This window comes from Oncorhynchus nerka, unplaced genomic scaffold (genome assembly GCF_034236695.1).
Source record: "Oncorhynchus nerka isolate Pitt River unplaced genomic scaffold, Oner_Uvic_2.0 unplaced_scaffold_2029, whole genome shotgun sequence".
Lineage (NCBI taxonomy): Eukaryota > Metazoa > Chordata > Actinopteri > Salmoniformes > Salmonidae > Oncorhynchus > Oncorhynchus nerka.
Genome location: NW_027039296.1, coordinates 1,213 through 26,084, shown reverse-complemented (window position 1 = coordinate 26,084; position 24,872 = coordinate 1,213). Strand labels below are relative to the sequence as shown.

Genomic DNA, 24,872 nt, shown 5'->3' with positions numbered 1-24,872 from the left:
GTGTCCAGTGTGTGTGTGTGTCCTGTGTGTGTGTGTGTGTGTCCACTGTGTGTGTGTGTGTGTGTGTGTGTTTGTTTGTTTGTTTGTCCAGTGTGTGTGTGTGTGTGTGTGTGTGTCCAGAGTGTGTGTGTGTCCTGTGTGTGTGTGTGTGTGTCCAGTGTGTGTGTGTGTGTGTGTGTGTGTGTTTGTCCAGTGTGTGTTGTCCAGTGTGTGTGTGTGTGTGTGTGTGTGTGTGTGTGTGTGTCCAGAGTGTGTGTGTGTGTGTCCAGAGTGTGTGTGTGTGTCCAGAGTGTGTGTGTGTGTGTGTGTGTGTGTGTCCAGAGTGTGTGTGTGTCCAGTGTGTGTGTGTGTGTGTGTCCAGTGTGTGTGTGTGTGTGTGTGTGTTTGTCCAGTGTGTGTTTGTCCAGTGTGTGTGTGTGTGTGTGTGTTTGTCCAGTGTGTGTGTGTGTGTGTGTGTGTCCAGAGTGTGTGTGTGTCCAGTGTGTGTGTGTCCTGTGTGTGTGTGTGTCCTGTGTGTGTGTGTGTGTGTCCACTGTGTGTGTGTGTGTTTGTCCAGTGTGTGTGTGTCCAGTGTGTGTGTGTGTGTGTGTGTGTCCAGAGTGTGTGTGTGTGTGTGTCCAGAGTGTGTGTGTGTCCAGAGTGTGTGTGTGTGTGTGTTTGTTTGTCCAGTGTGTGTGTGTGTGTGTGTCCAGAGTGTGTGTGTGTCCAGAGGTGTGTGTGTCCACTGTGTGTGTGTGTGTGTTTTTGTCCAGTGTGTGTTTGTCCAGTGTGTGTGTGTGTGTGTGTCCAGAGTGTGTGTGTGTGTGTGTGTCCAGAGTGTGTGTGTGTCCAGAGTGTGTGTGTGTGTGTGTGTGTGTCCACTGTGTGTGTGTGTATTTGTCCAGTGTGTGTTTGTCCAGTGTGTGTGTGTTTGTTTGTCCAGTGTGTGTGTGTGTGTGTGTCCAGAGTGTGTGTGTGTCCAGTTTGTGTGTGTCCTGTGTGTGTGAGTGTGTGTGTCCAGAGTGTGTGTGTGTCCAGTGTGTGTGTGTGTGTGTGTGTGTGTGTGTGTGTATTCATCCAGTGTGTGTTTGTGTCCAGTGTGTGTGTGTGTTGTGTTTGTCCAGTGTGTGTCCAGTGTGTGTCTGTGAGTCCAGTGTGTGTGTGTGTGTGTGTGTGTCCAGTATGTGTGTGTGTGTGTGTGTCCAGTGTGTGTGTGTGTGTGTGTATGTGTGTGTCCAGCATGTGTGTCTGTTCCAGTGTGTGTGTGCGTGTGTGTGTGTTCAGTGTGTGTATGTGTGTGTCTTCAGTGTGTGTGTGTCCAGTATCTGTGTGTGTGTTCAGTGTGTGTGTGTGTGTGTGTGTCCAGTGTGTGTGTTTGTCCAGTGTGTGAGTCCAGTGTGTGTGTGAGTCCAGTGTGTGTTTGTGTGTGTGTGTGTGTCCAGTGTGTGTGTTGTGTCTGTTTGTGTGTGTCCAGTGAGATAGTGTGTGTGTATCACTGGCACAGGGACACTGAGGAGTCCCAAATCCCAAAGGAATCATCATAAACCCTAAACCCTGGATAGAGGGGCTCAGTGAATGTGGAGGTGAATGTGATCAGGTGGGTCAGTGTGTCAGAGGAGGCTCTATAGAAGGACAGAGTGCCGGCTGGCCAGTCCAGATACACTCCTACTCTGTGGGAGCTGGAGGAGGGGACGTCTATGGTAGTGGGATTATTATTGTGACTGGCAATGTAACTGTTGTCAGAGCAGAACAGACTCCAGGACTTGTCATTGTATCCAAGACAACAGTCAGCACCCCTCCTCCTCTCCTGCTGATTCCTTTATATGTCACTCCTATACCAGCCCTCTCCCACTCCACTCTACCTCCCAGTAACAGCGCCCAGTCAGACCCTCTCTACACAGCACCTGTCCCCAGTCCTCAAATCTCTCTGGGTGATCAGGATACGGCTGCTCCTCTGTCCTCCATGTCACCTTTCTGTTCCCCTCAGACAGAGAGAGGTGTCTGTTTACTGTGTTTGGGTCCAGTGTGAGATCACAGACATCTGATGGATGAAACCAGACACAATATTAGAAATCATCATCATTCACATTAGAATGTTAACTCACTTTTCACTAATTCATTTAATGTAGATGTTTCTAGGTATCAAAAGGAGAAGTTAAGGTAACTTGAGACTTGTTGAATGATCATATGTTATACTGTATGGTAATATAAAACACACTTATTCCCATTAATTACACACACACACACACATTTCCAATGTAACATGAACACGCCACACACACACACACACACACACAGTCAAATCAACTCTTTGTAAACTTTAGTGTCCTTGATTTCTGATTCTGTAGAACTACAGCTGATATTTAATATGACCAAGTAAGTAATGATGATGGTCTTTGACTTTGACTTAACTTGAAATAAGACTTATTCTTAGTCATATTCTTCACAGCAGTCAACACTCACATTTTCTAAGCCCAGGTTTCATTCTGTTCTCTCCACCATGTTCCACACTGTAGTGGTAAGCAGAAGAACAGACAGTCATTGAGGGATACACAACACACACACACACACTGGACACACACACACTGGACACACACACAGGATGTTACAGACATTACATTACATTTACAGACATTTACACACACACAGAGACAGACTTACAAAAAGACAGACACAAATCTTGGAGACAGACACACACATCACACCAGTATTCACTTAACAGAGGTGGACACACACACTCCAGGTGGTGATTGACTGCACACACAGGAGTTTGTTCCACCACAGGGGACAGACAGCGAACACACACAGACAGGAGACAGACACACACACACAGTGTGTGTGTGTGTGTGTGTGTGTGGTTCAGTGTGTGTGTTTGTCACACAGTGTGTCACACACAGGAGACAGACACAGTGTTTGTGTGTCACAGGAGACAGTGTCACACACACATGTCACACAGTGTGTGTTTCACATTGGACACACACACACTGGACACACACAAACATATAACATCACACAAACAGCATATAACTTTGTCCAAGTGGTGTTCAGAATGTTTGTCTTAACTAGCCTGATAAGTCAAACATGTCTGATATGAACATTGACATAAACCCTCTACATACTTGAGTTTCTCCAGTCTGCAGTGTGGATCCTCCAGTCCAGCAGAGAGCAGTCTGACTCCTGAGTCTCCTGGGTGATTGTAGCTCAGGTCCAGCTCTCTCAGGTGTGAGGGGTTTGACCTCAGAGCTGAGACCAGAGAAGCACAGCCTTCCTCTGTGACTAGACAGCCTGACAGCCTGCAAAGAGTCAAATCATATTAAAATCACACTGATATTCTTTGGTGGTGAAAATAGTGGCAGTATATTTTTTCAACATATTCAGATATATCAGTGTCCTGAAACCTTCCATATCTATTCATAAAATAGTGTATCATCATAAAAAATGACAAATGATCAAAGTATTGCCTGCAGATAGAAACATGTATAGTACAAATATTATAGTAGACTGACCAGACCAGTTTAAAAAGCAGTATCAGTCAGAAGACAGACAGTGAGGAATCAGATTTAGCAAAGCACCACATTTAAAACTGTAAGCTTCACTGTCCAAACACATATGGTGTGGACTATGTGTGTCTGTTAAACACATGTGGATCTGGTGAACAGTTATCACTTGTTGACCAACTACAGGAATACTGACCTCAGAGTCTCCAGTTTACAGTGGGGATTCCCCAGTCCAGCAGAGAGCAGCTTCACTCCTGAATCCTTCAGGTCATTGTTACTCAGATCCAGCTCTCTCAGGTGTGAGGGGTTTGAACTGAGAACTGAGGCCAACACTTTACAGGATGTGTCTGTGAGTTTACAGACAGTGAGTCTGAAACACAGAAGAAATACAATGACAGACAGGATGTATTAAAATATTTCGCTTAGCTTTCTCTGCTTACACTGTAACCTGTGCACAAATAACGTGTTGGGTTTAGCCTCAGACCAGAGAGGCACAGCCTAGAAATGACACATTTTCCAAGTATTGCTTGTAGATAGAAAGATGCATATTAACAAATATTATAGTAGACTGACCAGACCAGTTTAAAAATCAGTATCAGTCAGAAGACAGACAGTGAGGTATCAGATTTAGATTGTATTGAGTATACAGTCCACACCATATCTATTTAGACAGTGAGGTATCAGATTTAGATTGTATTGAGTATACAGTCCACACCATATCTATTTAGACAGTGAGGATACAGTCCACACCATCAGATGTGAGATTGTATTGAGTATACAGTCCACACCATATCTATTTAGACAGTGAGGTATCAGATTTAGATTGTATTGAGTATATTTAGACAGTGAGGTATCAGATTTAGATTGTAACATATCTATTTAGACAGTGAGGTATCAGATTTAGATTTTATTGAGTTTAGACAGACAGTGAAGCTAACATTTTAAATGTGTCTCTATACTCCAACATTTTGGATTTGAGGTCAAATGTTTCATATGAGGTGACAGTTTATAATGTTACCTTTAATTTGAGGGTATTTTAATACATATGTGTTTCACTATTAAAAATGAAAACACTTTATGTTTCCAGTCTCCCCATTAGAAGAAGTCTTAAGTATTCTGACCAATTCACTCATAGTGTATTAAAATAGTCAAAAATGTAGTTTTTTGTCGTAAACTCGTTGGTTGCATTTGCAGTTTGTTTTGACAGTGTGATTGGAGTAACTTTTCTGCTAAGAGAGTAGATAACATGTTTCTAAACAATGATGTCCATGAGAATCATGAATAATAATGAGTGAGAAAGTTACAGAGGCTACAACAAAACATGCTAACCTCTCACCATTACCAATAACAGAGGCTACAACAAAACATGCTAACCTCTCACCATTACCAATAACAGAGTCTACAACAAAACATGTTAACCTCTCACCATTACCAATAACAGAGATACTACAACAAAACATGCTAAACAAAACATCTAGTTACCATTACCAATAACAGAGGCTACAACAAAACATGTTAACCTCTCACCATTACCAATAACAGAGACTACAACAAAACATGCTAACCAATACTCTCACCATTACCAATAACAGAGGCTACAACAAAACATGCTAACCTCTCACCATTACCAATAACAGAGGCTACAACAAAACATGCTAACCTCTCACCATTACCAATAACAGAGGCTACAACAAAACATGCTAACCTCTCACCATTACCAATAACAGAGACTACAACAAAACATGCTAACCTCTCACCATTACCAATAACAGAGGCTACAACAAAACATGCTAACCTCTCACCATTACCAATAACAGAGGCTACAACAAAACATGCTAACCTCTCACCATTACCAATAACAGAGACTACAACAAAACATGCTAACCTCTCACCATTACCAATAACAGAGGCTACAACAAAACATGCTAACCTCTCACCATTACCAATAACAGAGGATACAACAAAACATGCTAACCTCTCACCATTACCAATAACAGAGGATACAACAAAACATGCTAACCTCTCACCATTACCAATAACAGAGGCTACAACAAAACATGCTAACCTCTCACCATTACCAATAACAGAGGCTACAACAAAACATGCTAACCTCTCACCATTACCAATAACAGAGACTACAACAAAACATGCTAACCTCTCACCATTACCAATAACAGAGACTACAACAAAACATGCTAACCTCTCACCATTACCAATAACAGAGGCTACAACAAAACATGCTAACCTCTCACCATTACCAATAACAGAGGCTACAACAAAACATGCTAACCTCTCACCATTACCAATAACAGAGGCTACAACAAAACATACTAACCTCTCACCATTACCAATAACAGAGCTACAACAAAACATGCTAACCTCTCACCATTACCAATAACAGAGGGGTATGATGTTTGTACCTCTAACTTTCTCATTCATCATCATTCACGATTAATTCATAATTATGGTAGCATCCACATGAATGTAGAAGTGTTCAGAAACATCTTCTATTCTTACTGACAATACAAGTGAAGTGACTCCAAAATGACAGGACATTATTCACCATTCAGTTTCTATTAGGAAAACATCCCAAACACAACCAAGACAAACTGCAAATTAATTCAACAAGTTAGTAGAATCACAAGCTTGATGTAATCACTGCAGGCATGGAATATGGGACCAAATACTAAACGTATGACTACTTTAATACACTATAAGTGAATATAACCGAATAATTACGACTTTTCAAATGGGAGAACTACATACATAAAGTGCTTTCATATCTGATAATACTGACCTCAGAGTCTCCAGTTTACAGTGGGGATTCCCCAGTCCAGCAGAGAGCAGCTTCACTCCTGAATCCTTCAGGTCATTGTTACTCAGATCCAGCTCTCTCAGGTGTGAGGGGTTTGACTCCAGAGCTGAGACCAGAGAAGCACAGCCTTCCTCTGTGACTCCACAGCCTGACAGCCTGACAAAGAGATCATCATGACTTCACAAACACACTGTTCATTTAACACCAGTAGTGTAGAAGGACAATGGCAGATGCATTTGGTTTATTCTCTCAAACAACATATAGATTCATCTTCCGTCTCCTAGAATTGTATGGTCATATTGTTATACTAATGTGAAAATCAATGAATTTATTCAATATGTTTTTCAATATAATATTATATACATATTATAATACATATTTTATAATGAATATTTCTTCCTGATGATTAGTTCTTAAATGTCATTTTATTTACTCACAGAGCAGCTCTGGAGGCTTTGACCACTGGCAGCAGCCTCAGAAGACCTTCCTCTGATCTGGAGTATTTCTTCAGGTCAAACACATCCAGCTCCTTTTCTGAAGTCAGCAACACAAAGACCAGAGCTGACCACTGTGCAGGTGACAGGTTGGGTTTTGAGAGACTTCCTGATCTCAGGTATCTTTGGATCTCCTCCACTAGAGAATGGTCATTCAGTTCATTCAGACAGTGGAACAGATTGATGCTCCTCTCTGGAGAGAGATTCTCCCTGATCTTCTCCTTGATGTACTTGACTGTTTCTTCATGGCTCTGTGAGCTGCTTCTTGTCTTTGTCAGTAGACCTCGTAAGTGCTTCTGATTGGACTCCAGTGAGAGGCCCAGAAGGAAGCGGAGGAAAAGGTCCAAGTTTCCTGTCTCACTTTGTAAGGCTTTATCCACAGCACTCTTGTAGAAAGTAACTTCAGTAACTTTGTTTGTCTCCTCAAGAAAAGACACTGGACTTTGTTTGCAGTTTGTCCATTAGATTCTCATTGTTGTTGATGAATGAGAGGAACACATATACAGCAGCCAGAAACTCCTGAATGCTCAGATGAACAAAGCAGTACACCTTGTCCTGGTACAGCCCACATTCCTCTTTAAAGAGCTGTGTGCACAATCCTGAGTACACTGAGGCTTCATTAACATCAATGCCAGCCTCTTTCAGGTCTTCTTCATAGAAAATCAGATTGCCCTTCACAAGCTGTTGAAAAGCCAGTTTTCCCAGTGACAGAATGCTCTCTTTATTCCAGTGTGGACCTGTCTCTTCTTTCCCAAGATACTTTTCATTCTTCTGTTTGGTATGAAACACCACAAGGTGTGTGTACATCTCAGTCAGAGTCTTGGGCATCTCTTCTCTCTTATGTTTCAGCATGTGTTCAAGGACTGTTGCAGAAATCCAACAGAAGACTGGAATGTGGCACATGATGTGGAGGCTCCTTGATGTCTTTATGTGTGAGATGATTCTGCTGGCCAGGTCCTCATCACTGAATCTCTTCCTGAAGTACTCCTCCTTCTGTGGGTCATTGAACCCTCGTACCTCTGTCACCTGGTCAACACACCCTGAAGGGATCTTATTGGCTGCTGCAGGTCGGGTAGTTATCCAGAGGAGAGCAGAGGGAAGCAGATTTCCCTTGATGAGATTTGTCAGCAGAACATCCACTGAGGTTGACTCTGTGACGTCCCAACAGATCTTGTTCTTCTGGAAGTCTAGGGGCAGTCGGCACTCATCCAGACCATCAAAGATGAACAGAACTTTGTACTTGTTGTAGTTGGAGATTCTTGATTGTTTGGTTTCCATTGAGAAGTGATTAAGAAGTTCAATGAAAGTGTGTTTGTCCCCTTTCATCAAATTCAGCTCCCGAAAAGGGAATGAAAATACAAATTGGACATCCTGATTTGCTTTTCCTTCAGCCCAGTCCAGAATGAACTTCTGCACAGAGACTGTTTTTCCAATGCCAGCGACTCCCTTTGTCAGCACAGTTCTGATAGGTTTGTCTTGTCCAGTTAAGGGTTTGAAGATGTCGTTACATTTGATTGCAGTCTCTGGTCTTGCTTGTTTCCTGGTTGTTGTCTCAATCTGTCTCAGCTCATGTTCATTATTGACCTCTCCTGTTCCACCCTCTGTGATGTAGAGCTCTGTGTAGATCTTATTGAGAAGTGTTGGGTTTCCTTGTTTAGCGATCCCCTCAAATACACATTGAAACTTCTTCTTTAGATTAGATTTGAGTTCACGTTGGCAAATCACAGCGAGCTCATCTGAATCTAGAAATAACACAGAGGATATTAATATTACGTCTGTTTTAATGTCCAATTATAATAATTTGTTCTCTTAACTGACTGTCTAAATGTGTAAATGTTTTCATAATGCATTACAGACTGGTGTGACTGATTATATTATTATTGGTATTATTGATGGTATTATTAATGTTCTCTCTCTAAATGAATCACCACAACACATCCCTGCTGCTACTTGATGAGGTCACTAGGTGTTGTGTTAAGGCTGCTACAATATCATTGAGTTACACAGCTACTTTAGCTGTACTTTAGCTACAGCTTTTAAATGTTATAAAACACCATTCAACATGAGGCAGACAGATCTTACATTTCTCCAGTGTGTCAGCAAGCTCCTTCTGGTTCATTTTCCTCAGGATGTGCAGTGTGATCTTCAGAGCCCCCTCTCTGGCACTGCTCTCCTGCTTCTCATCTTCAGCATCCACCACTTCCTTATCCCGTTTCTGACTCTCAAAGCCTTGTGGGAGTTCTGGACTAAGAATCCTCTTGAACATCTTCAGCTCGTTCTTCACAAATGTCATAATTTTCTCTTCAAGCAACTGAAATAAATAAAGTAAATAAGTTAAGCAAGAGAAGAAATGCTTTCTCATCAACACATTAATGAATGATTGACAGATCAACTTTACTTGAGGTAAACAAAAACAAATGTACATAACAGGACCACATACACTGAATATGGAGGCCAGGTCTGTTTGATGACTCTGGGAAGACTGACCACTGAGAATCTCTGACTCTGATCTCTCCTGTTGGTTTCTGTGGACAAAACATGAGATTACATCTCCTCATCCAGGGAGTACACACACACACACACACACACACACACACACACACACACACACACACACACACACACACACACACACAGGGAGGGAATGTTGTGTTTGTTTAATATTGTTTAGGACTATGGAAATGGACAAAATGATGAGCATATGGATTATGAAAACAACAACAATAAATGGGAAAATGGGAGGAGAAATGACTAGAGACAGTGTTGTTTAACTCACTGACCAGGACCCATGAGTTCTTCTTACCTTTGTTCAGTAGAAAAGTCTCCCTCTCTAAAGTATAGAGGAGGATCCATAGACCAGTCACTCTTCATGGACACACAGCTGGGAACAGGGGAGGCTGGTCTCTCCTGCTTGATTGGGCTTCAACACAACAGAGACAAACATTACATCTCTCATCTACTCTGAGCTCAGATGGGGAAACATAAGAGTTTCATTCCAAAACACTATATATCACTTTTCAGAAATGTTAGTAAATTAGCTTTTATTGTTCAAAGCATTTCTGAAATCTAATCATGTTATGGGATTGTTCACTATCTAATCATGGGGTTGTTCACTATCTAATCATGGTATGGGGTTGTTCACTATCTAATCATGGGGTTGTTCACTATCTAATCATGGGGTTGTTCACTATCTAATCATGGGATTGTTCACTATCTAATCATGGGGTTGTTCACTATCTAATCATGGGGTTGTTCACTATCTAATCATCACTATCTCATGGGGTTGTTCACTATCTAATCATGGGGTTGTTCACTATCTAATCATGGGGTTGTTCACTATCTAATCATGGGGTTGTTCAATCTAATCATGGGGTTGTTCACTATCTAATCATGGGGTTGTTCACTATCTAATCATGGGGTTGTTCACTATCTAATCATGGGGTTGTTCTAATCTATCTAATCATGGGGTTGTTCACTATCTAATCATGGGGTTGTTCACTATCTAATCATGGGGTTGTTCACTATCTAATCATGGGGTTGTTCACTATCTAATCATGGGGTTGTTCACTATCTAATCATGGGGTTGTTCACTATCTAATCATGGGGTTGTTCACTATCTAATCATGGGGTTGTTCACTATCTAATCATGGGGTTGTTCACTATCTAATCATGGGGTTGTTCACTATCTAATCATGGGGTTGTTCACTATCTAATCATGGGGTTGTTCACTATCTAATCATGGGGTTGTTCACTATCTAATCATGGGGTTGTTCACTATCTAATCATGGGGTTGTTCACTATCTAATCATGGGGTTGTTCACTATCTAATCATGGGGTTGTTCACTATCTAATCATGGGGTTGTTCACTATCTAATCATGGGGTTGTTCACTATCTAATCATGGGGTTGTTCACTATCTATCTAATCATGGGGTTGTTCACTATCTAATCATGGGGTTGTTCACTATCTAATCATGGGGTTGTTCACTATCTAATCATGGGGTTGTTCACTATCTAATCATGGGGTTGTTCACTATCTAATCATGGGATTGTTCACTATCTAATCATGGGGTTGTTCACTATCTAATCATGGGGTTGTTCACTATCTAATCATGGGGTTGTTCACTATCTAATCATGGGGTTGTTCACTATCTAATCATGGGGTTGTTCACTATAATCTAATCAATCATGGGGTTGTTCACTATCTAATCATGGGGTTGTTCACTATCTAATCATGGGGTTGTTCAATGACAATATGTATTTGTTTAAAATCTAATCATTGATGTCTGTTTCAGAGAGACAAATAATCATGTTTTTTTCCGCTAAATGCTAATATTTGCCTCACTCTCAAATGTTACCGTTTAAATATTGATGCTATCATTTACCAGTACTGAGTCAAATGCATACCAGGTTTTTGAGGTAATAATGAGACTATAAGGAGTACCACTACTGAGTCAATGTGCAGGGTACCAGGTAGTTGAGGTAATAATGAGGCTATAAGGAGTACCAGTACTGAGTCAATGTGCAGGGTACCAGGTAGTTGAGGTAATAATGAGACTATAAGGAGTCCCAGTACTGAGTCAATGTGCAGGGTACCAGGTAGTTGAGGTAATAATGAGGCTATAAGGAGTACCAGTACTGAGTCAATGTGCAGGGTACCAGGTAGTTGAGGTAATAATGAGACTATAAGAGGACCAGTACTGAGTCAATGTGCAGGGTACCAGGTAGTTGAGGTAATAATGAGGCTATAAGGAGAACCAGTACTGAGTCAATGTGCAGGGTACCAGGTAGTTGAGGTAATAATGAGACTATAAGAGTACCAGTACTGAGTCAATGTGCAGGGTACCAGGTAGTTGAGGTAATAATGAGACTATAAGGAGAACCAGTACTGAGTCAATGTGCAGGGTACCAGGTAGTTGAGGTAATAATGAGACTATAAGGAGAACCAGTACTGAGTCAATGTGCAGGGTACCAGGTAGTTGAGGTAATAATGAGACTATAAATAATGAGACTATAAGAGAACCAGTACTGAGTCAATGTGCAGGGTACCAGGTAGTTGAGGTAATAATGAGACTATAAGGAGAACCAGTACTGAGTCAATGTGCAGGGTACCAGGTAGTTGAGGTAATAATGAGACTATAAGGAGAACCAGTACTGAGTCAATGTGCAGGGTACCAGGTAGTTGAGGTAATAATGAGACTATAAGGAGTACCAGTACTGAGTCAATGTGCAGGTACCAGGTAGTTGAGGTAATAATGAGACTATAAGGAGTACCAGTACTGAGTCAATGTGCAGGGTACCAGGTAGTTGAGGTAATAATGAGACTATAAGGAGTATCAGTACTGAGTCAATGTGCAGGGTACCAGGTAGTTGAGGTAAATAATAAGACTATAAGGAGTACCAGTACTGAGTCAATGTGCAGGGTACCAGGTAGTTGAGGTAATAATGAGACTATAAGGAGTACCAGTACTGAGTCAATGTGCAGGGTACCAGGTAGTTGAGGTAATAATGAGGCTATAAGGAGTACCAGTACTGAGTCAATGTGCAGGGTACCAGGTAGTTGAGGTAATAATGAGACTATAAGGAGAACCAGTACTGAGTCAATGTGCAGGGTACCAGGTAGTTGAGGTAATAATGAGACTATAAGGAGTACCAGTACTGAGTCAATGTGCAGGGTACCAGGTAGTTGAGGTAATAATGAGACTATAAGGAGAACCAGTACTGAGTCAATGTGCAGGGTACCAGGTAGTTGAGGTAATAATGAGGCTATAAGGAGAACCAGTACTGAGTCAATGTTGTGTTTGTTTAATATTGTTTTAGGACTATGAAAATGGACAAAATGATTAGCCTATTGATTATGAAAACAACAACAATAAATGGGAAAATGGGAGGAGAAATGACTAGAGACAGTGTTGTTTAACTCACTGACCAGGACCCATGAGTTCTTCTTACCTTTGTTCAGTAGAAAAGTCTCCCTCTCTAAACACTATAGGATGATCCATAGACCAGTCACTCTTCATGGACACACAGCTGGGAACAGGGGAGTCTGGTCTCTCCTGCTTGATTGGACTTCAACACAACAGAGACAAACATTACATCTCTCATCTACTCTGAGCTCAGATGGGGAAACATAAGAAGAGTTTCACAAATAGAACTGACTTCTAGACGGTCGTTGCAGCGCGCGAGCAGTGTGTCATTTTTAAAAACGAAATTAATTTATCGACGCGAGCGTTGTAGTCAGTCTGTCAGCCCCGCTAAAAGGCTGGTGTCGTTACTCTGCCTTCTCCGGGGGCATGTTGAGGTAAATTTACTAACCGGGAGGGTTGAATGATGTAATTTATTGGAGGTCTGGAAGACGCACTCTCGAGGTTGTTTACTCACAATATCAGATATTAAGATGATTTTTTATAATGAATGTATACTGAGGTTGAGGTTCTGACTAGTGATTATTTACCCGGGGTTCAATACCTGCTATTGAGGCGCCCTGAAAATAATATTCAAAAGTTTGGTCCTTGGACACAGAGGGTTAAACACTAAAGTTACCGTCCATCTAGTGAAGAGAGGAGAACCGGACAGAGGTAGCCAGCATCCGTCAACGAGAGGGAGAAGCCTCACCGGGATTTAACAGGTGGAAGAAACAACCCGGGAGCCGGTGATGATGTAGTGGTAGCTATGGTAACTAGGATGCTGCTGGTAGAGTAGCTAGCTAGCTTACCGAGCTGTACCGAATAGCTAGGATAACTAGGATGCTGCTGGTAAAGTAGCTAGCTAGCTTACCGAGCTGTACCGAATAGCTTGGCTAGTTAGCAGGTCGTTCGTCTGTCCCTCCTCTCGATGATGAATCCGGTGAAACACAAATTGAAACAAGGATAGAGAGTGAAAAGGATCTGGCTACACTCATACTGTCCCTGACCGTAAAGAAAAAAGCAAATTGAACAATAAACTTCGGTGTCTCAACACTGTAACAAACTCCGTCGTTATTCCACAAGATCACCTCAGTCCACTCTGCGCGTAACCGGCTTGGCGCCACACCGAACGTGGACGCGGACAGTTCTGTACGGGGACGCGGACAGTTCTGTACGCAATATTTAGGACACCTGGTGAGCTGTCCTAAGTAGTTAAGAGTTAACAGCAGGTGTCCTAAGTAGTTAAGAGTTAACAGCAGGTGTCTTGATAATACTATAGAATAATGCAGTGAGTCAGTGGTTCCTGCTCCACATGTAATTGCATTGTAGTAGTTAAAAGAATGTTTTATATTTCTATATGATCAATCCATTAATAATATAGACCAACATGCAACAGTATGTCTTGTGCTTTTGGCAATGATTTATGTATAATAATTATGTATAACAAGTGATACCATGTATGTCTGTGGCGGCAGGTAGCCTTGTGGTTAGAGTGTAGAGGTGGCAGGTCGCCTTGTGGTTAGAGTGTAGAGATGGCAGGTAGCCTTGTGGTTAGAGTGTAGAGATGGCAGGTAGCCTCGTGGTTAGAGTGTAGAGGTGGCAGGTAGCCTCGTGGTTAGAGTGTAGAGGTGGCAGGTAGCCTCGTGGTTAGAGTGTTGGGCCAGTAACCGAAAGGTTGCTAGATTGAATCCCTGAGCTGACAAGGTAAAAATCTGCCCCTGAACAAGGCAGTTAACCACTGTTCCTAGGCAGACATTGTAAATAACATCTGCTAACCATGTGTATGTGACCAATAACATCTGCTAACCATGTGTATGTGACCAATAACATCTGCTAACCCTGTGTATGTGACCAATAACATCTGCTAACCCTGTGTATGTGACCAATAACATCTGCTAACCATGTGTATGTGACCAATAACATCTGCTAATCATGTGTATGTGACCAATAACATCTGCTAACCATGTGACCAATAACATCTGCTAACCATGTGTATGTAACCAATAACATCTGCTAACCATGTGTATGTGACCAATAACATCTGCTAACCCTGTGTATGTGACCAATAACATCTGCTAACCCTGTGTATGGGACCAATAACATCTGCTAACCATGTGTATGTGACCAATAACATCTGCTAACCATGTGTATGTGACCAATAACATCTGCTAACCCTGTGTATGTGACCAATAACATCTGCTAACCCTGTGCATGGGACCAATAACATCTGCTAACCATGTGTATGTGACCAATAACATCTGCTAACCCTGTGTATGTAACCAATAACATCTGCTAACCATGTGTATGTGACCAATAACATCTGCTAATCATGTGTATGTCACCAATTTGATTTATATCTGGGACTACATTTGTTTATGTGTTGGCTTTATGTGTTGTGTTTGTAAACTCCAGCTCAGATGATTGAGCTAAAAACCCTTAAAGTATCTGTCTAGTGTTTACAGGTTTATATGAAATCTGACCTAAAATGTATTAAAATATGAGTGAAATAGTTTTCCTTCTAATAATTGGTAATTAAGTTATTTATTTGTCATTTTATTTAACCTTTATTTAACCAGGTTGGCCTATTAAGAACAAGTTCTCATTTACAACTGCGACCTGGCCAAGATAAAGCAAAGCTGTGCGACAAAAACAACAATTTAGAGTTCCACATGGATTAGCAAACGGACAGTCGGTAACACAATAGAAAGGGATTAGCAAACGGACAGTCGGTAACACAATAGAAAGGGATTAGCAAACGGACAGTCAGTAACACAATAGAAAGGGATTAGCAAACGGACAGTCGGTAAAACAATAGAAAGGGATTAGCAAACGGACAGTCGGTAACACAATAGAAAGGGATTAGCAAACGGACAGTCAGTAACACAATAGAAAGGGATTAGCAAACGGACAGTCGGTAACACAATAGAAAGGGATTAGCAAACGGACAGTCAGTAACACAATAGAAAGGGATTAGCAAACGGACAGTCAGTAACACAATAGAAAGGGATTAGCAAACGGACAGTCGGTAACACAATAGAAAGGGATTAGCAAACGGACTGTCGGTAACACAATAGAAAGGGATTAGCAAACGGACAGTCGGTAACACAATAGAAAGGGATTAGCAAACGGACAGTCGGTAACACAATAGAAAGGGATTAGCAAACGGACAGTCGGTAACACAATAGAAAGGGATTAGCAAACGGACAGTCGGTAACACAATAGAAAGGGATTAGCAAACGGACAGTCGGTAACACAATAGAAAGGGATTAGCAAACGGACAGTCGGTAACACAATAGAAAGGGATTAGCAAACGGACAGTCGGTAACACAATAGAAAGGGATTAGCAAACGGACAGTCGGTAACACAATAGAAAGGGATTAGCAAACTGACAGTCGGTAACACAATAGAAAGGGATTAGCAAACGGACAGTCGGTAACACAATAGAAAGGGATTAGCAAACGGACAGTCGGTAACACAATAGAAAGGGATTAGCAAACTGACAGTCGGTAACACAATAGAAAGGGATTAGCAAACGGACAGTAACACAATAGAAAGGGATTAGCAAACGGACAGTCGGTAACACAATAGAAAGGGATTAGCAAACGGACAGTCAGTAACACAATAGAAAGGGATTAGCAAACGGACAGTCGGTAACAATAGAAAGGGATTAGCAAACGGACAGTCAGTAACACAATAGAAAGGGATTAGCAAACGGACAGTCGGTAACACAATAGAAAGGGATTAGCAAACGGACAGTCGGTAACACAATAGAAAGGGATTAGCAAACGGACAGTCGGTAACACAGTAGAAAGGGATTAGCAAACGGACAGTCGGTAACACAATAGAAAGGGATTAGCAAACGGACAGTCAGTAACACAATAGAAAGGGATTAGCAAAGGACAGTCAGTAACACAATAGAAAGGGATTAGCAAACGGACAGTCGGTAACACAATAGAAAGGGATTAGCAAACGGACAGTCGGTAACACAATAGAAAGGGATTAGCAAACTGACAGTAACACAATAGAAAGGGATTAGCAAACGGACAGTCGGTAACACAATAGAAAGGGATTAGCAAATGGACAGTCGGTAACACAATAGAAAGGGATTAGCAAACGGACAGTCGGTAACACAATAGAAAGGGATTAGCAAACGGACAGTCGGTAACACAATAGAAAGGGATTAGCAAACGGACAGTCGGTAACACAATAGAAAGGGATTAGCAAACGGACAGTCGGTAACACAATAGAACAATCTGTGTTCAGTGTGTGCAGATGTAGTACGATTAGGGAATTAAGGCAATAGATAGGCCATAGTGCCATAGTGGTGTTGGCTTTGGGGATGACCAGTGAACTATACCTGCTGGAGCGCGTGCTACAAGTGGGTGTTGCTATGGTGACCAGTGAGCTGAGATAAAGCGTGGCTTTACCTAGCAAAGACTTACAGATAACCTGGAGCCAGTGGGTTTGGCGGCGAATGTGTAGTGAGGACCAGCCAACAACAGCATACAGGTCTCAGTGGTGGGTAGTGTATGGGGCTTTGGTGACAAAACGGATGGCACTGTGATAGACTGCATCCGATTTGCTGAGTAGAGTGTTGGAGGCTATTTTGTAAATGACAGTCGGTAGGCTAGTCAGTTTTACGAGGGTATGTTTGGCAGCATGAGTGAAGGAGGCTTTGTTGCGAAATAGGAAGCTGATTCTAGATTTAATTTTGGATTGGAGATGCTTAATGTGAGTCTGGAAGGAGAGTTTACAGTCTAACCAGACACCCAGGTATTTGTAGTTGTCCACGTATTCTAAGTCAGAGCCGTCCAGAGTAGTGATGCTAGTCGGTTGGGTATCTGTAATTGTCCACGTATTCTAAGTCAGAACCGTCCAGAGTAGTGATGCTAGTCAGGTGGGCGGGTGCAGGCAGCGATCAGTTGAAGAGCATTCAGTTTTACTTGGGTATGAGTTAACAGAATACAACCTTTTAAAAGTTAGATTTTTAAAACCGTGTCTGTTTTGTGCCCTGGGATTTGTAGAACCTGTGTTTAACATTTTGAACACAAACACGCTATTTGTATCAATATCAGGAGTATTTACTCTGTGATAGAAACCTGGTATATACCAGGAGTATTTACTCTGTGATTAGATACCTGGTATATACCAGTAGTATTTACTCTGTGCTTAGATACCTGGTATATACCAGGAGTATTTACTCTGTGATAGAAACCTGGTATATACCAGGAGTATCTACTCTGTGATTAGATACCTGGTATATACCAGGAGTATTTACTCTGTGATTAGATACCTGGTATATACCAGGAGTATTTACTAGATACCTGGTATATACCAGTGTATTTACTCTGAGATACCTGGTATATACCAGGAGTATTTACTCTGTGTTTAGATACCTGGTATATACCAGGAGTATTTACTCTGTGTTTAGATACCTGGTATATACCAGGAGTATTTATTTTTTCAGAAAATTATCTAAATTAGCTTTTATTATTTAAAGAAATTATGAAAAAGATTGGTGTTTTTTTCCACTATCTAATCACGGCATGGGGTTGTTCAATGACAGACATGCATTTGTTTAAAATCTATCACTTGATGGTTTCCTTTCAAAAAGAAAAAATAATCATGTTTTTTTCTTAAGTGCTACTATATCTGTCTCACTCTCAGAGAATCAGTAGTACTGCTAGGTTTTATACAGTAATAATATATCTGTGTTTAGATCCAGAGAAATCAGTAGTACTGCTAGGTTTTATACAGTAATAATATATATCTGCCTATTTGAGAAATTAGTACTGCTAGGTTTTATCAGTAATAATATATATTACTCTTACAATATATATCTGCCTCACTCTCAAGAAATCAGTAGTACTGCTTTTTACACAGTAATAATATATATCTGCCTCACTCTCAGAGAAATCAGTAGTACTGCTAGGTTTTACACAGTAATAATATATATCTGCCTCACTCTCAGAGAAATCAGTAGTACTGCTAGGTTTTACACAGTAATAATATATATCTGCCTCACTCTCAGAGAAATCAGTAGTACTGCTAGGTTTTACACAGTAATAATATATATCTGCCTCACTCTCAGTGAAATCAGTAGTACTGGTAGGTTTTACACAGTAATAATATATATCTGCCTCACTCTCAGAGAAATCAGTAGTACTGCTAGGTTTTATACAGTAATAATATATATCTGCCCCACTTTCAGAGAAATCAGTAGTACTGCTAGGTTTTACACAGTAATAATATATATCTGCCCCACTCTCAGAGAAATCAGTAGTACTAATAGGTTTTACACAGTAATAATATATATCTGCCTCACTCTCAGAGAAATCAGTAGTACTGCTAGGTTTTATACAGTAATAATATATATCTGCCCCACTCTCAGAGAAATCAGTAGTACTGCTAGGTTTTACACAGTAATACTATATATCTGCCTCACTCTCAGAGAAATCAGTAGTACTGCTAGGTTTTACACAGTAATAATATATATCATATATATCAGTCATACAGTCAAATGTAACAAATAACTGCATTTTTTATAAAGAACTGTACAAATGATACACGTGTGCCTCAGACCACTAGAACAGCTGAGTAATCTAACACCTGCCTCAGACCACTAGAACAGCTGAGTAATCTAACACCTGCCTCAGACCACTAGAACAGCTGAGTAATCTAACACCTGCCTCAGACCACTAGAACAGCTGAGTAATCTAACACCTGCCTTAGACCACTAGAACAGCTGAGTAATCTCACACCTGCCTCAGACCACTAGAACAGATGAGTAATCTAACACCTGCCTCAGACCACTAGAACAGCTGAGTAATCTAACACCTTAGACCACTAGAACAGCTGAGTAATCTAACACCTGTCTCAGACCACTAGAACAGCTGAGTAATCTAACACCTGCCTCAGACCACTAGAACAGATGAGTAATCTACCACCTGCCTCAGACCACTAGAACAGATGAGTAATCTAACACCTTCCTCAGACCACTAGAACAGCTGAGTAATCTAACACCTGCCTCAGACCACTAGAACAGATGAGTAATCTAACACCTGCCTCAGACCACTAGAACAGCTGAGTAATCTAACACCTGCCTCAGACCACTAGAACAGATGAGTAATCTAACACCTGCCTCAGACCACTAGAACAGCTGAGTAATCTAACACCTGCCTCAGACCACTAGAACAGCTGAGTAATCTAACACCTGTCTCAGACCACTAGAACAGCTGAGTAATCTAACACCTGCCTCAGACCACTAGAACAACTGAGTAATCTAACACCTGCCTCAGACCACTAGAACAGCTGAGTAATCTAACACCTGCCTCAGACCACTAGAACAGCTGAGTAATCTAACACCTGCCTCAGACCACTAGAACAGCTGAGTAAACTAACACCTGCCTCAGACCACTAGAACAGCTGAGTAATCTAACACCTGCCTCAGACCACTAGAACAGCTGAGTAAACTAACACCTGTCTCAGACCACTAGAACAGCTGAGTAAACTAACACCTTAGACCACTAGAACAGCTGAGTAAACTAACACCTGTCTCAGACCACTAGAACAGCTGAGTAAACTAACACCTGCCTCAGACCACTAGAACAGCTGAGTAAACTAACACCTGCCTCAGACCACTAGAACAGCTGAGTAAACTAACACCTGCCTCAGACCACTAGAACAGCTGAGTAATCTACCACCTGCCTCAGACCACTAGAACAGCTGAGTAAACTAACACCTGCCTCAGACCACTAGAACAGCTGAGTAATATAACACCTGTCTCAGACCACTAGAACAGCTGAGTGATCTAACACCTGTCTCAGACCACTAGAACAGCTGAGTAAACTAACACCTGCCTCAGACCACTAGAACAGCTGAGTAATATAACACCTGCCTCAGACCACTAGAACAGCTGAGTAAACTAACACCTGCCTCAGACCACTAGAACAGCTGAGTAATCTAACACCTGCCTCAGACCACTAGAACAGCTGAGTAAACTAACACCTGCCTCAGACCACTAGAACAGCTGAGTAATTTAACACCTGCCTCAGACCACTAGAACAGCTGAGTAATCTAACACCTGTCTCAGACCACTAGAACAGCTGAGTAATCTAACACCACTCGTAGATCAGCTGAGTGAGTCGTTAGATTATTTTTTGCCCTTCCGCATGACTTTATACACAGAAGATCTCTGCTAAACATAGAATCACATGGTTTATCTGTCTCTCTGTGACACCGATAAATTCAGAACAAAGTTGACAATGTCTTTACAATTGATTCAAACAAGGGACTTCTACAAATTTGCTTCAAATGAAAACTGAGATGACTGCATTAAACTATGAACTGTTGGCTTTAGGCCTATTTCAATCACATTGTTCAGTATATTGAGTTCTATTTTGCTACTTGTCAGCTGCAGTCTGAAATATGTCTGAATATATTTAATGATGTGTAACATGAACACAATGATGTGCCAAATCTGGGATTTAGTGCATTTTAATTGGGTAAGCATTAGACTAAACCTCCTCAATACTTGAAGCCATAGGTGATAATAGAAGCTGATCTGTGGTCAGTATTGTGACATAATTATAATGTTAAACAAAGATTTGAATGGAGAAAACTGATCTGAGAGCAGCGTTCCCTTTCTTCCCGTCCTATCAGTATTGATAAATGCTCCGCCAGACCTGATACCTTGTTGTGCTGCTGATCCTGTTTGTACTGGTCTGACTGAGGATGTGGAACCTGTTCACCAGACGTGATACATTGTACCTTGTAAAAAAAAACAAAGGAAATAGTAAGACAAAACAACAATAATGAGACTATAAGGAGTCAATGTGCAGGGTACCAGGTAGTTGAGGTAATAATGAGACTATAAGGAGTACCAGTACTGAGTCAATGTGCAGGGTACCAGGTAGTTGAGGTAATAATGAGGCTATAAGGAGTACCAGTACTGAGTCAATGTGCAGGGTACCAGGTAGTTGAGATAATAATGAGACTATAAGGAGAACCAGTACTGAGTCAATGTGCAGGGTACCATTTAGTTGAGGTAATAATGAGACTATAAGGAGTACCAGTACTGAGTCAATGTGCAGGGTACCAGGTAGTTGAGGTAATAATGAGGCTATAAGGAGAACCAGTACTGAGTCAATGTGCAGGGTACCAGGTAGTTGAGGTAATAATGAGGCTATAAGGAGAACCAGTACTGAGTCAATGTGCAGGGTACCAGGTAGTTGAGGTAATAATGAGACTATAAGGAGTACCAGTACTGAGTCAATGTGCAGGGTACCAGGTAGTTGAGGTAATAATGAGACTATAAGGAGTACCAGTACTGAGTCAATGTGCAGGGTACCAGGAAGTTGAGGTAATAATGAGGCTATAAGGAGAACCAGTACTGAGTCAATGTGCAGGGTACCAGGTAGTTGAGGTAATAATGAGGCTATAAGGAGAACCAGTACTGAGTCAATGTGCAGGGTACCAGGTAGTTGAGGTAATAATGAGGCTATAAGGAGTACCAGTACTGAGTCAATGTGCAGGGTACCAGGTAGTTGAGGTAATAATGAGACTATAAGGAGAACCAGTACTGAGTCAATGTGCAGGGTACCAGGTAGTTGAGGTAATAATGAGACTATAAGGAGTACCAGTACTGAGTCAATATGCAGGGTACCAGGTAGTTGAGGTAATAATGAGGCTATAAGGAGTACCAGTACTGAGTCAATGTGCAGGGTACCAGGTAGTTGAGGTAATAATGAGACTATAAGGAGTACCAGTACTGAGTCAATGTGCAGGGTACCAGGTAGTTTAGGTAATTGAGGTAATAGCCACATGTAGGTAGGGGGTATAAGTGACTAGGCAATAGGGATAGAGATTACATCTCCTCATCCAGGAGTTCAGACACACACACACACACACACACTTAGGGAGGGAATGTTGTGTTTGTTTTAAGACTATGAAAATGGACAAAATGATTAGCCTATGGATTATGAAAACAACAACAATAAATGGGAAAATGGGAGAGGAGAAATGACTAGAGACAGTGTTGTTTAACTCACTGACCAGGACCCATGAGTTCTTCTTACCTTTGTTCAGTAGAAAAGTCTCCCTCTCTAAACTCTATAGGTTTATTCATAGACCGGTCACTCTTCATGGACACACAGCTGGGAACAGGAGAGGCTGGTCTCTCCTGCTTGATTGGACTTCAACACAACAGAGACAAACATTACATCTCTCATCTACTAAATGTATGGTGTTTTGGTTTATGTCAGTTTCAATGTTTGTTACACTATAAATGGTTATTTAATGGTAAAATGAACTAGAAAAAATGAACTAGAAAATGTTATATTTTGCAATTCTGAGTAATTACTAGTTTAGTAAGGAATTAAACATTATTCAGTACTACTGCAGTTGCTCCATAATTCCAATAGATGGCAGCAGAAGACCACAAATGACATTTCAGAAGATCAGTTTAGTTTTCTCCCTGGATACACCACCAGTCCCCCTCACAGGAAAACTCCTGTGTGCTTCTTCCTGTCACAGGAAATGTTCCCTCCACTAGTACATTCATTGTCAATTCATCAACCAGCATCGACCCGCTCTCAACTTCTCTCACAAGCAGACAACTCAGCCACCGCCAAAAAGCTTGTGTCGTCACTCTGCCTTCTTGCGAAAATGAGGGCATTTTGAGGTAAATTCGCTAACCGTTGGATGCACTCTCATCTTTTCTATTCCGAGGCTGTTTAGTCCCAATATGAGATATTAAGAAAATATTTGAAAATGCATGTATACTAAGGTTGAGGTTAGAGCATCTGACTAGTGATTATTTGGCTGTATATTTTTTATAAATATTTAGCAATTAAAAGTTATTAATTAATGTACAGACATTGAGGCAGCTGAGAAATAAACTGTGTTTTTCTGGTTAATTCCTTAGATCAGTCTCAAACATGCCCTATCTATCCTAAGCCAATTTCTGGACTTTCACATAGAGGTTACCAGGTCACCCAGTTCAAACCACATTTGAAAAATAAAAACACATGTGGCTTGTTGATCAAGTGCCTTGAAATAATAAATATAATAAAATAACTAATAACAAAATAAAAACAGCACAGCGCTTAGACAGGTTTTGATTAACAAAATATTCAAATGCTAAAAAATATTATGGGTTTATAGCTCTCTTGCTCCTCCCTGTGGCATTCTGTGGGTACTACATAACTCAAAACGGACACCTGCTAGGCTCATAATCTGAGGTAGCAACTGCGACAGATCTACAAATCAATGAGCTAGTCCATGTGGTTTGCAACTCAGTGAACCTGCGCAGCATTCATTTAATTCGATGTCAACAAATGAAGATTCCAATTCATATCAAATTACCCAGCAGCCATTTAGATACAACAAATCGTCACAACAATTAAATCATTCTTAATTAAAACAAATTATTCTGGATGCTTAAATCGGCCACATCTTGAAAACTAGGACAGGGACATGCGTTTTGTTTAAGTTCAACACTTTTCTGAAAACCAATACGGGCTCCCAAGTGGTGCAGCCGTCTAAGACATCTCAGTACTAGAGGACCCTGGTGCAGCGGTCTAAGGCATCTCAGTACTAGAGGACCCTGGTGCAGCGGTCTAAGACATCTCAGTACTAGAGGACCCCCTGGTGCAGCGGTCTAAGGCATCTCAGTACTAGGGACCCTGGTGCAGCGGTCTAAGGCATCTCAGTACTAGAGGACCCTGGTGCAGCGGTCTAAGACATCTCAGTACTAGAGGACCCTGGTGCAGCGGTCTAAGGCATCTCAGTACTAGAGGACCCTGGTGCAGCGGTCTAAGGCATCTCAGTACTAGAGGACCCTGGTGCAGCGGTCTAAGACATCTCAGTACTAGAGGATCACTACCCTGGTTCAGTGGTCTAAGGCATCTCAGTACTAGAGGACCCTGTGCAGCTAAGACATCTCAGTACCCTGGTTCAGTGGTCTAAGACATCTCAGTACTAGAGGATCACTACAGACCCTGGTTCAGTGGTCTAAGGCATCTCAGTACTAGAGGATCACTACAGACCCTGGTTCAGTGGTCTAAGACACTCTCAGTACTAGAGGATCACTACAGACCCTGGTTCAGTGGTCTAAGGCATGCATCAGTACTAGAGGGTCACGACAGACCCTGGTTCAGTGGTCTAAGGCATCATCTCAGTACT

General features: G+C 41.4%; 1 protein-coding gene across 1 annotated transcript; it reads right to left on the bottom strand.

Moving 5' to 3' along the window:
- Positions 1-1,457: 1,457 nt before the first annotated feature.
- LOC135567452 (NLR family CARD domain-containing protein 3-like) lies at positions 1,458-22,882 on the bottom strand (the record flags this gene model as incomplete). The annotated part of the gene is given in 15 exon segments (XM_065014843.1): positions 1,458-1,767; positions 1,770-1,824; positions 1,827-2,020; positions 2,443-2,489; positions 3,099-3,272; positions 3,673-3,884; positions 6,237-6,447; positions 6,729-7,185; positions 7,223-8,527; positions 8,868-9,096; positions 9,226-9,310; positions 9,589-9,705; positions 12,736-12,852; positions 21,381-21,458; positions 22,766-22,882. Coding segments are annotated over 15 exon segments (3,694 nt in total), but the record flags the coding sequence as incomplete, so codon positions are not given.
- Positions 22,883-24,872: the final 1,990 nt, after the last annotated feature.